General features: G+C 31.7%; 1 protein-coding gene across 34 annotated transcripts in view; it reads right to left on the bottom strand.

Annotated features, from left to right (window-relative positions):
• RIMS1 (regulating synaptic membrane exocytosis 1) overlaps positions 1–14,033 on the bottom strand; it is a 718,240-nt gene that overhangs the window by 77,796 nt on the left and 626,411 nt on the right. For 21 of the 34 annotated variants that reach the window (XM_051997263.1, XM_051997264.1, XM_051997226.1 and 18 more), the window contains one exon: positions 12,525–12,760. The exons of the other annotated variants lie outside the window; for them this stretch is intronic. In XM_051997263.1, coding sequence (XP_051853223.1) covers positions 12,525–12,760 — 236 coding nt within the window. The remainder of the gene's footprint in view (positions 1–12,524; positions 12,761–14,033) is intronic. 34 annotated transcript variants of the gene reach the window in all.

The following is a 14,033-nucleotide window of genomic DNA, read 5'->3' as shown; positions in this document are numbered from 1 at the left end:
CTAGAAAATTTTCATGAATTAATGAAAAGTGACATTAGGAGAACCAGGAAAATTATATAATATACATATACAAACATGTACACATATACCATAATGCCCATATATTGCATTATTAACAAACACAGAGAGAGAGAGAGAGAGAGAGACAGAGACAGAGACAGAGACAGAGACAGAGACAGAGACAGAGACAGAGACAGAGACAGAGACAGAATACAATAATGTAAATGGAAAGGACAATATCAACCAAACAATTTAAACTGAATAATATGGACCAAACTTATTCTGAATGAACTAACAAAAAAAAGGCATCTTTCTTCTTAAAAGGTGTGTGTGTGTGTGTGTGTGTGTGTGTGTGTGTGTGTGTGTGTGTGTGAGATGTGTGAATTGGGGTGATAATGATTAGGAAATATTGTATATAATACAACTTTTTTTTATGTGTTTAGTTTTTCTTACTTCCCCTCCTCTTCCCCTCCCCCATTCTTCAATATACGAGATAGCCTTTTGGGCCATTCTTTTGCAGAAGGAAAAGTATAAAAAAGTCATCAAAATTTTACCTAGAACAGCCAGACACATAATTCAATTAAAAGGAACAACAAAGCATTTATAAACAAAACAGGAAAATGAAATTTGTGTTTTTTATATAATTCATTGTATAACTTAAAGCAAGTAGTCAGAATATATTCTTCCTTCCTTCTCTCATTGAAAAAATTAATTTAGCTCTCAGTGACAGTTGTTTGTCTCATCTATAAATGCCGACTTAAAAGTATATTAAATTAAATAAGATTGATATTAAATAATTAACTTTAAAATTTTCATTTAAAATATACATATATGCCTCATGTATATATCTATATCTATATGGATATATGTTGATCGTCATGATATTGCTTCTGCTATACATATTATGAATACAGAGGGGAAAAAAGATCTAAACATTTTGTAGTAATTTAATAATTTGAGAATATATCTTATGCTAACATAAATCAACCTATTAAGATGAATGATTGTCTCTCATTTGAACATAATTAAGAAAATCCCCCATAGATACTAAAATAGCTGTTCAAATTAACACTCCTGTTCATCAATAATTCTTCCTGCCAAACCAACTTAACATATTTACATTTCAGCTGAGCTCAAAATTTATAGCTGAGGGGGAGGAAAAAAGAAAAAGAATTAAAATAGAGCAGGCTGGCATTTGTTTGAAAATCCTAATCCTTATTAGGAAATCTCTTCTGAAGATGTGTTACTAGAGCTGAATTGAAGTTCTATTCATGGTAGTGAACTCCAATGCTAGACAGCCACAGTAAATAAAGGAATACTTGCTTACATTTATTTGATAGTTTTGAAGACTCTGAAACTATCACTTTCACCATAATTTTGACTTAAGGAAACAAAGGACATTTAAATATACAGTTACTTAGGCATGTTCCTCCTGCTGTTAAATTTGATCCAAATAAATAAAACAAGAGAAAAAATATTCAGTTTTTGATCCACCACAGTCTTCAGTTTTTGAAAGTCTTTTCCAGGCCCTTATCCTTAGGAAGAACAGTAAACTCTCATTGTTTTTAACTGATTGAGCCAAGAATTTTTCCCAAATGATCAAAGAGGCTCCATTAACATGCCTTTCCTATTGCTACATGCTAACTTCTTATAAATGAAAATGCTAAAATTCTTCAGATAGCAGTATTTGTTTCAGAATGTCCATCAGAAGCATTAGACTGGGAGGGAAACAATAAATTATATTTAAGGATACACTTGACATTAACAGCAACATTATGAATTCTTAAAAATAGTCAATAACACAAGACCAATAGTTTCTTTTCCAAAGAAGTGTTTATTTGACTTATTTTGTTATCTGTGTTACCCTTATTATTCCTGAGGACAAAAAAATTTGGAAAAAAAAAGTAATAAAATATGCCCATAAAAAAAGGAGTTTTATTATTTCATTGAACTAATTATGTCCAAGGACAGAATTGTTTCAAGATTTTTTCTGGGATAAGTGAGATCTTCAACTATTTTTAGTACCATAGGTTTGGAGATAATTGATATTATTTGTAAACGAAATAATATTTGTGGATCTATTCGACTGATGTTTCTTTGCACGTGGAAGTCACTGTTTGGTAGAAATGGGGCATTTAAGCTAATTTTCCTTTATAATGTCATGAAAAGTCAGAGGTGAAACATGACAATTGTGAACTTTCCTAAATTACTTAGGACAAAATTATGAACTATTATTTTCCCTAAATACTTCTAAGTCATCTTATCTATTTAGTCTATGTGATTTTTTTTCAGGGGTGCTTCAGCTGTGAAGCAACTAGGTAGTTCAATGGATGATAAATACTAGGGATTGTGATCAGAATGAACTAAGTTCAAATCCATCTTCAGACACTTACTAGATTTGTGCTTCTGAACAAGTCACTTAAACCCTGATTGTCTTAGTACACTGAAGAAGGAAATGGCAAACTATGCTAGCAACTTTGCAAGAAATCTCCATGGACAGCATTAGTCATGAAGAGTAGGACATGACCAAACAATAACAACAATAACAATTTCTTGGGGGTAACAATTTATATGCTTACCTTTTGCTTATTTATTTCTTAAGTTTTTTACTCCTGATATGTCTAATAAACATTTATTTGGAAACAACATAATGTTATTTGTGAAAGATGATGTGATAATGAAAAACTGACAGAGATAAAAAGGAAATATTCAACTCCTGTCTCTATAAACAAGGAAATAATCTTCAAACTAGAAAGAATACAATTAATAATATAAGGGGAGTGGTACCTTAAATAGATAAAAGTTATAGAACATAATTACTTTAAATGCCTTAAAGTATCCAAGCCAAAATTAATTCAATCTCAGAATTTTAATGTACTTTCAAGATGCATTCTTATACATATTATCTGTTTGTTACCTTTGAAGAACATATAGTTTTGTGTAAATTAAAAATAGGAGAAATAGAAAAATGCTAATAATGGAAGATATCCTGACTCCCTCTCTTCCTCTCCCCCCCCCCCAAAAAAAAAAAGCAGAAGGAGTATAAATACTAGATAGCACATTTGGTTTCAATCCCTGGCAAAATTCTATAATGAATTACTAAATGAAACAAAAACATGACCAGGAATCAAAACAGGTTCACTATGAAACAGGCAAATTTAAATTCATTTCTCTTTTTTCATCATCATATCATTGTTATTATTATAAGTACATTTTAATTTAATCAATGCATTTAACAAAATCTTCATTGAATATAATGAGATATCAGGAATACTTAACAAAGGAAATAGTTAAAATACTTGTTTATTAGATACTTATTTACTATTATTTACTTATTAATACTAGAACTTATTATTTTCCCCCTTTTCTTAGATTCAGAGATGACAAGGAGCTCCCAGAAGTTAAATGACAAGAAAGATACATGGTGAGATTTTGGAAAGATAGGTAGCTCTGTGAAAGATAGAGGTGGAGCTAGCAGAGTATGGAGGGAACACAGAATGTTGTTTATTGGTTGCATGTGCCTTGGTTATGTTTAGAGAGTACAAATGGGGAAGTCTTTCCTTTTTGATGTAGTACCTAAAAATCATCTAGAGACTGATGATATGTAATGCATTTTTTAACTAATAATTTATTTTTGTTTGTTTGTTGTTCAATTGTTTCAGTCATGTCCAACTTTCCATGACCATTTGGGGTTTTCTTAGCAAAGATACTGGAGTGTTTTGTCATTTCCTTCTCCAGATCATTTATACATGAAGGAATTAAGGCAAATGGGGTTAAGGGACACAAGAAGAAAGTGGCTGAAGTCAAGTTTGAACGTAACTCTTCCTAACATTTCCTAACACTCTATCTCCTGTACTACATAACTACCAAATTATTTTCACATTTGCATAAAAATTGCTAATAGCAATATTAAATTTGAAGCTTTTTTAAGCTTCTAGAATAAATATGATTCAACTGTTGTGATATTATGTGGCTCATAAAATTTCCAACTTTGGCTCCAGTGGAAGACAGGTATGGAGAGTATTGCTGAAGCTTCTTAACCTATATGTACATTCTCTTATTAAGAGAGAGAGAGAGAGAGAGAGAGAGAGAGAGAGAGAGAGAGAGGGAGGGAGAGAGAGAGAGAGAGAGAGAGAGAGAGAGAGAGAGAGAGAGAGAGAGAGAGAGAGAAGTGCTTACTAGAGGGAAAGTCTCACTTCTGTTCTGTCCTGTGAGAAGTAAAGCTATGGCCTGAGAGGTTCCAGTTCATTCTTTTCCAAGAAGGGAGGAAGGAATAAAAGAATGCAATAATTATTTGCCTAGTTGTTCTCCACAGTTGTACTGTAAGTATCAACCTAATTTATTATTGGTCTACTTATTATCATTATCAGATTTAACAGGTATAAATTGAAACTATTGCAAAATTGTCCAAATTTAGGGCGAAAAAGGCTTTGGAGACACCATTATATAAAAACTACTTTGGATTTTTAGCCACCCACAAGTTTAATATAAACCAAAAATATGGCATAAAAACAAAAAGCAAAAAAAAAAAATTAAGCGCTCTTCTTTCATAATGAAAAAGAATTGCAGATTCAATGAAGTTTAAGATTTTTAAATATGAAGGTGTTTGAGAAACCACATATTCTAAGCCATAAAGCACCAGAAATCTCTAACAATGATCATCTCCAATTTTGTTTCAAGACTTCCTATGGAAATTAATTTACTATATAGCACAACCTATTATTTGTTCAACTAGGGATATTTATTTACATCATTCTCTAAGCCACTCTTTTTTTTTTTTAATTTTTTTTAGGAAAGTAAACATTTTAAAAGTACCTACCACAAACATTTCCATCTGTTATTCTACATCCTGGCCTTTGGGTTGAAGCACTATTATCCTGATCTCTCTTCCATGCAGCAGACTTTTAACTACTTTAATACAATTATCATTTTACTTTAGAATTTTCTCATTCAGGCTAAACTTTTCCATTTCCTCCATGTGATCTCCATTCCTCTAGTGCTATTTGTTGCCTTCTTCTACATGTTCCCTAAGTGATTGACGTCCATCCTAAAATATGGTACGTATAACTGAATACAGTAATATACACACATGTCTGGGATAGAGTACAGTAGCACCATGAGTTCCTTCTTCATGTACACTATAATTCTCTTTTTAATTCACTTATAGTTCTCTTTGCATTAGCTTTTCTACTGATTTGGAACAAAACTGACTCATATTGAGATTGGAATTTAATCTCGCCTTAAAATTATCATCAATTTGACTAAAACATTATAACTGTAAGCATTTCACATACATAAAACAGAAACAGAAAATTGTATGTGAAATATATAATATATATTAATAATATATATTTTATATGTGTACATGGACATATACATGTATGCAAATGTATGTGTAAACTTATATGTGTGTAATTTTTAAAAAATGAGCTGTGAAATTTAACAATCATTCACATTGATAAATAAGTTTTAGAAGGAATAAGAATATCATGGACATTTTATGCAAGACTTGGAACAATCTTCAACCAATTACAAAAACATTTTCATTTTAAGAATGATCTTAAGAAAGATCTAACTAATTGGGAAATGATAACAGGTCACATCACTATGTCATTCAAAAGATAAATACAATTTTCCTCTCCCAAAGAAATAAACAGATCATTCTGAATATTGCTGACTGTTGGGATAGTTTTAATTTACTGAGGAAACCTTTTTCAAAACCATAGATATTATATTCCTTTAAAATTTTCCACATCACACTATTTACAAACGAAGGTCATACATACTTAAGATGAGAATTTTTGTTCCATGAACTAGGAGTTATGTAGATGAGAATTCATCTTTAATTATTGCTTCTCTATTAATATTCTCCCTAAAAGAAATATATGACTAAAAGTCTAATATTAATTTGTTGACACTAAAATAATGTTTCACGTCTATCAGGAAGTGACACAAAACAGATGTTAAAGATGACAGCATTTAGCACTCTATTATAAAACAAAAAAGAAAGGAATTATGTATTAGAAGCCACAAATTATATTTTTCATATTAAGTCTAGATAAATATTTGTAGCAGAAAGGAGTGGAAGAATGGTCTGTTTTAAGATTATTGAAAAATCCTACAAAGGATCATTTCCCTGGTATATAGATAATGGAAATTATGCATAGCTCAAGCCCAATGTGACAAAAATATCAAAGACCACTCAAGCAAGAATTCTGCTTCTCTAATAATGCATGATAAGGTAACAGTAATGATAGTAGTATGGTAGTAGTGGTAGTGGTAGTAGTAGCAGCAGGAGCTGCAGTAATAATGGTAGTAGTAGTAGTAGCAACAGTAGCAGCAGCAACAGCAATAGTAATGATAATAATAACTTTTATATAACACATACACACACACACCACACACACATATATATATATTAACTCCCAATAAATTAAGAGGTAAATGATATTATTATCCTTATTTTTCCAGATGAGAAAACTGAGGCATAGAGAGATTAAATTTTTTTTTCTCAAGGTCACACAGCTATAAGTACCTGAGATAATATTCCAACTCAAGTCTTTCTGACTATAAGTCCCATGATCTACCCACAGCTCATTGTATCAACAACTTATGAAGGGTAACACTCTTCTCCAAATTATACCATCTAAAATGTCTTTGAATTTACATTCGATGTACACAAATTCTAACCCCACATCTCTTCCAAATGCTAATTGGTTTTCATCCAGATAACTTCATCACTCTTGGCCTTAGTTTACTTAACTGTAAAATGAAGAAGTTTGACTTAGTACTATAGATCTTTTCTATCTCTAAATCTAGACTCCAATGAAGAGTTGGGCAGTTATGTATTGTAATGATTAGAGTTTGAGGTCTGAAGTCAGAGACCTTCATCTTCTTTAGGTCAAAGTCAGCCTCAATTGCTTATCACCTGGGAATGTCACTTAACCCTGTTTGCCTCAGTTTCCTCAACTGTAAAATGAGCTGGAGAAGGAAGTGGCAAATCATTCCAGTATCTCTGCCAAGAAAAACTCAAATGGGGCCACAGAGGGTAAGATACAACTTCAATAACTGAACAACATGAAATGTTGCCAATAGAGATTACCTTAGAAGAGTGTGGACAAAAGAAATGGTTAAAAGATTCACTGCAATTTAAACTTGATTAAATTAGGGGAGAAACAAATGAAATAGAAAAAGTCTTTCACATATTCTCACTTGGAAAAGATTGATGACAAGTAAGAATGATAAAATATTATAGCAGACTCTACAAATTTAAGTCCTATATTCAACATGTATAGGACTGCTTGTAGTCTGGGGGAGGGGGTGAAGGCAGGGAGGGGAAAATTCAGAACAGAAGTGAGTGCAAGGGATGATGTTGTAAAAAAAAAAATTACCAGGCATGGGTTCTGTCAATAAAAAGTTATAATAATAATAATAAAAAAAATTTAAGTCCTACTGAATACTTATTAAGGCATGATCTGGTAGCTAGAATTATACATCAGAAAATTGGCATCATTGGGGGAATAAAAGATGACAGATTCCTTTAATGCAAAACTCAACACATCCTGAAGAAATAAGTATTCCAGAATCATATTGTGGTGACAGACTAAACTATTGTCCACAAATGCCAAAATCAAAGAACAATCTTATTTGATGTTTCACTAAATGATATGGAATGAGAAGCTTATAAATTATCAAGACTTATAGCCAAGATTACAATCATGGTGTAACAGCATGAGGTATATATCATTTTTGTTTTCCTGACTGATACTGGGTCAAGAAAGAACTTTAGGGGCCATTGAGTCCAGTTCTTTCATTTTATAGATGAAGAAACTGAGGGTCAGAGAGATTAAGTGACTTGTGCAGGATCTCACAGCTGGCTAGTGTCATTTTTCTAGGATATTAAAGGATGCCCTTATATACTAATTCCATTATGAAGCTACCCATGCAGTAGTTCATAAAATCTTTGGAAAGGGTCTTGTCCCTTGACAAGTAACTTCATTTTCTATTATCAGATCTCCTTAATTTCTACTGAACATCATCCTCCTACTCTCTCCTTTCCCTTATATCTGATGATTGCCCTGTCCTCCTCTGCTTTTCAGATCCTTTTTGTGTATTCTCTTCTCCCATTAGATTGTAAATTCCTTAAGGGTGGGAATTATCTTATTTTTTTCTTATTGTAACCATAGCCCTTAGCACAATATTTGACACATAGTAGGCATTTAATAAATGTTTATTGACAGATTGTTTGGACCATTTATATTTCAGCATCATCAAAAAAGATGAGAAGAACAAAAGTAGGAAGAATCCTATTTACAAGATCATTATAATTTAAAAAGTGTTTTTACTTTATCTTACTGAATCATGTGTATTATGTTCAATTTTTATATACATCTTTCCTGGAGAACATAGAATAACTTTTTTTGGAAATGCCTGTATTTTTTGAAGTTCAATAATTTATCAATCCTGAGGTCTATTACAGGCATTCCCAAGTGCTCACTGTTTGCAAGGCATTTTGCTAGGTGTTTAGGACACAATGAAAAGTAACCAAATTGTGACTTCAAGAAATTAAATATAATAGGAGTATATGTACCTACAAAAATATGATAAAAGATAAATTTTCATAAGGGCAATTTTTTAACATTTCATAACTCCATTTGGGTTTGTCTTAACAAAGATAATAGAATAGTTTGTCATTTCCTTCTACTGCTCATTTTACAGATGAAGAAGTTAAAGCAAACAGAGTTAAGTGACTTGCCTAGGTCACATCACTAGTGAATGTCTGAGGCTGAATCTGAATTCAGGATGATCAGTCAGGAGGATGGGTTAAAATCTAGTTTAGGTTAGACACTTCTTTGAAAATCGTATTCTTGGGGCAGCTAGGTGGGGCAGTGGATAGCGTACCAGCCCTGAATTCAGGAGTATTTGAGTTTGAATGTGTCCTCAGACAAATAACACTTAACCCCAACTGATTAACTACCTTGCTCCCCCCCCCCCCGCTCCCACCAAAAAAAAAGAAAAGAAAAAGAAAATTATACTCTTAGATTTGCCTGGACTACTTTCAATTAAGGATTACAGACATCATATGTATTAAAAATGAGACTTGAATCCATATCTTTCTAGCTTTCAAATCAGCTCTCTATCTTCTATATTACTTGTTATTCAGTTGTTTCATTTACATCTAACTTTGGTGAATCTCTTTGGGATTTTCTTGAAAAAATATTGGAGTAATTATATATAAAGAATTGATTCTAATTTATAAGAAATCAAGCCATTCTCCAATTGATAAATGGTAAAAGGATATGAACAGACAATTCTCAGACAAAGAAATTGAAACTATTTCTAGCCATATGAAAAGATGCTCCAAGTCATTATTAATCAGAGAAATGCAAATTAATACAACTCAGAGATACCACTACACACCTATCAGATTGGCTAGAATGATAGGGAAAGATAATGCAGAATGTTGGAGGGGATGTAGGAAAACAGGGACACTAATACATCGTTGGTGGAATTGTGAATACATCCAGCCATTCTGAAGAGCAATTTGGAACTATGCTCAAAAAGTTATCAAACTGTGCATACCATTTGATCCAGCAGTGCTACTACTGGGCTTATACCCCAAAGAGATACTAAAAAAGGGAAAGGGACGTGTATATGCCAAAATGTTTGTTGCAGCCCTGTTTATAGTGGAGAGAAGCTGGAAAATGAATGGATGCCCACCAATTGGAGAATGGTTGAATAAATTGTGGTATATGAATGTTATGGAATATTATTGTTCTGTAAGGAATGACCCAGCAGGATGAATACAAAGAGGACTGGCGAGACAGTGGAGGCTATTACAGTATTCTAGAGGTAGGGTATTCAGGACTTATAGTATAATTGTAGATGAGAAAATGAAAAAGTAAGAAAAGAAGAAAAAGGAAAGGAACTTTAGGAATCAAAACAATAAAACTTGTAAAGTGATTCCCTATAAGGATTGTCAGAGAGAGAAGTTTAAAATATCCCTAAGATTTTTCAAATTATTAAATAGTATTGGCAAGAATAGAATAATGGAAGCAACAGAAGGGGGAAATAAGATAATTTTTAGACTTATTGTTTTTGAAGTAATAGGACGTCCAAGTCAAAATATTCATCAGATATTTTGAAATACAGCATCATAATTTAGGAACTGACTCAGCACTAGAGGTAAAGATTTGGCAGTAATCTTTATGGCAGTGTTAACTGTAAGTAAACTAATACTAAAGAATTAGGTCTTTCAATGCATGTCCATAAATAAAGGGGAGAATTTGGGGAGAATGAACATTTAAAGAGAAAAGAAGAGGAGGAGAAGACACTGAAAAAAGACAAAAAAGTACCTGGTTAGACAGGTTTAGAATTTAGACAATTAAGATTCAAAGAAAACACTGAGTGGAGAATACCAAGTATTTAAAGGGATAACAAATCAAATGAACACTGAGAAAATATCACAAAATCAAGACACTGACAAAAATCATAGGATTTAAAAATATTTAAACATGCTAAAATTATAATTTTTAATATTAAAGTAAGGAAGGGAAGAATGATTAAACTGGGGTTTTTATGAACCTACTTGCTTTTTAAACATAAATATAGGAACTACATAAAGGTTTGGTAACATTTAATTCTAAAATACAAAAAAGAGGCCACATCAGTTGGATAATAATAAAAAGAAAATACTAAGTCAGATGATGGGCAACTAAGACACTTTGTGTAGTGCCTTAGAGAGTACATCAAAAGAGTAGAATTCATAGGATAGGATTTTTTGTTGAAATAGGTTCCCTTATTTAATAGAGATAGAAACCAAGGTCCAGATATACCAAATAATTTATTCACTATCAAATAGGCAGTAAATTAGGAAATCAGAATTTATTCTAGAATTCTTACTATTGCCACATTTTAAAAAATCTGATATGTAAATTTTCCTTTTCTTCATTGCAAAACCTGAGTACTAGTCAATAGACTGATCAGCTCAAATGCACATATACATAAATATGTACACATACACACACACACACACACACAATACACATATGTATGTGTGCTATATATATTCTTACAGAGATGATTTTGATGTTGGAGATAATGAAACGAGTAACTGATTTCATTATAATCTTATGAGTTTGTAATTATAAGATTTTAATTTTTTAACAAATTGTCCAAAAAGGAAAGAAGATAAGAAGGAAGAAAGGAAGAAAGAAAGCAAGGAAGGAATGAAAGAAGGAAGAGAGGGATGAAAACAAGAAAAAGGAGGAAAGAAAAGAAGGAAAAAGATGTCTTCCTTTTTAGATTAATAACTGCATACTACTGACATTGCTAAATTTCTGAAGTACATAATTCTGTATTAAAAGAATTAACAATTGATTGCTTCAAATACTTACATTTGAACCTATCATTTGAGTAGATCTATAATATAAAACTCGAGTTAGTGTGTATGCTGGGTAGGAAAAAAAACATTTTTATTCTAGAAGTTATCTGGCATAAGTAAAATCATGAAAATAAGGTTTTTACATCTGTTGAAAAGAACCAGAAACTGGTATAATCCGCATAGCAAAAGAGTTTAGTAATGTCAAACAGTCCTACATTCCACTTACCTTTCCCATTATTTAATATTGACTCCATCTTAGCTAGCCAATCTGTCCATTTATTTTTTAGAGGCAGCAACTTTTTTTGTACATAAGCACACTACCTTTTTTCTTGCCTTTGCTTCATTCTATCAGAAGCTAGTTTTACCTCGAGGACACACAGACATGAAGCTTTTAAGATTTAGAGATAAAGCTGAAACAATTCTATCCTGAAGCATCATGCTTTTATTGAATCTACTGACCCATTTTGCTCAGATTAAAAATATGTACTACATTTTTTTTTGCTAGAAACAAGAAAGCAGAATTGAGAATTCATATTCAAAGATTATTTTGTCACAATACCTTTAAATTCCTATGGAGGATTAACAATTCATAAGCATTTATACATCTACATGCTTATATGTAGTATATATGTATAAATAGTAAATTATAAGTACTTTCAGAGAGATTTTTATCATATAAATGTATATATATACCAATATACACATATATGTGTATGTATATATATATATATATATACTCACACACACATACATTCTTTTTGTTCTTATTCCTATTTGTCAGAAAACTGATTCTTATTTGTCATTCTCCAAAGGATATATGGTTTTCCTGAGAATCCTGTTGCTTTTTCATGAGTCATTTTAGAACTATATTTCTTTGCATTTCCTTGCACATTTGTAAACAAGTCTTTTTTTTTAATTATTAGTGATTCAGAGAGAGTGTGAATGCACTTAAAACAAAAAGAGAGATCCTTTATGAATATACAAGAAAACAACAAATCCAGAAACAATTTTCCAGAAATGGAGAATCTTTTTAGTATCCTGGGACCCAAGGTGGTCCCATAACAAACCATGGGACATAGATAATATCTTACTACCATGTACATTGAATGATACAATTTTAAACTGAATTTACTTCACTCACCTGTTTGACTAAGTTGGGATGTGCTTCTACTTCTCCGAGATACTATGGCCACCACTTTGGCACTAAGACTGGATCTCCTTTTCTTTCCACCTGTTCCAACTGTGCCAACAGCTGTATCCGACTGACTTCCATCATTATGTTCCAGTTTATACATCTCTCCACTCACACTTGTGCTCTTTGTGATGGTTCTCCCTGAAGTTCCCATCCGTCTGCCTTGCATTTTAGGGGTAAATGAACTATATTTACAAAGTAAAAACATATATGCACATATAAATTAAGTGAAAGTACCAAAAGAGTCTTAGCCCTACATTTTTTATTTTCTAACAATTTAATCAGTTTGATAAACAATTTTAAGTCAACATGCAGTTATAAAACACCTATTCTTTTCCTCTGCTTACCTTCCCTGTATCTGTAAATATTTTAAATGAAATAACTTTATCTACAAATATTTATTATATTCAATTTAAAGGTATATCACTTTTCTCACCATCATGTTTAGAAAACATCTAAATTATTTCCAGTTACCAAAAAAAAAAAAAAACTGTCAAAATGGGCAAGCATAACAAAAGAATGGCAAATTAATACATTATGACTATACTAATTTCACAGTCAAAATCTTTAGATAAGTAAAAAGAAAAATTTACAAAAAAACACTTAAAAATGATAATAATGAACCTTCACTGGTTATACTAGAATTAAAGGTTTAATAATTCAAGGAAGAAATGGATTTCTTTCCTTAAACTTATACCTTCTTTTTTACTTTCAGGAAATTATTCCTTTCACGAAATTACACATTCATCTTTTTTTCCCTAATGGAACTGTGATCATTAAGTCGAATGCACCCCCTCATTCTCCCTCACAGTTCTATAGACTAGTCTCCAGAGTAGAGTTGCATTTGCTCTATGAAAACCAAAGTAATGACTTTGATGACGGTAATTTCAGATATCATGTCAGGTCAAAGGGTCAGTTCAATTACTGTGGGCTTACATAGTATTCTTGATAAAATTTAAGTAGTAATCAGGACAACAGAGGTAATACTGATCTCATCATCTTCCCACAAGATCTTATTTTTGCATGTGCCAGATCTGCACATTTTGATAGCTTTTTCTTCCATGTAGCACAGAAATCATGTATGTTTGATTTGCTAACATCAATTAAAATGTTATTTTTATGTATCAGTGATATTGCTTGATGATTGTGGGCAACAATTCATTATGTGATAATATTTCTATTATATTTTATTGGTTGAGTTCTATATAACACATTAAGTTTTGTTTATAGAGATTGATAGTCTATGGAAGACAGTAAACTTCTATCCACAAGGTTATATCATGTTATGTATTTAGTAGATGCTAAATGTTTACAGTCTATAATGATGTATTATACTGTTTTTATGGCTTTCTTGCATAATCAACATTGTTGCTTAGGTCAAGGTTCCTCGAGGTTAACATTTCATAATTTCTGAGGGCAATGACTAATCTTGAGTTGTGATTTCCAAAAACAAAATTA

This window comes from Antechinus flavipes, chromosome 4, assembly GCF_016432865.1.
Source record: "Antechinus flavipes isolate AdamAnt ecotype Samford, QLD, Australia chromosome 4, AdamAnt_v2, whole genome shotgun sequence".
Taxonomy (NCBI): domain Eukaryota; kingdom Metazoa; phylum Chordata; class Mammalia; order Dasyuromorphia; family Dasyuridae; genus Antechinus; species Antechinus flavipes.
The sequence above is the reverse complement of the archived record's forward strand: the minus strand, read 5'-3'. Positions and strand labels throughout refer to the sequence as shown.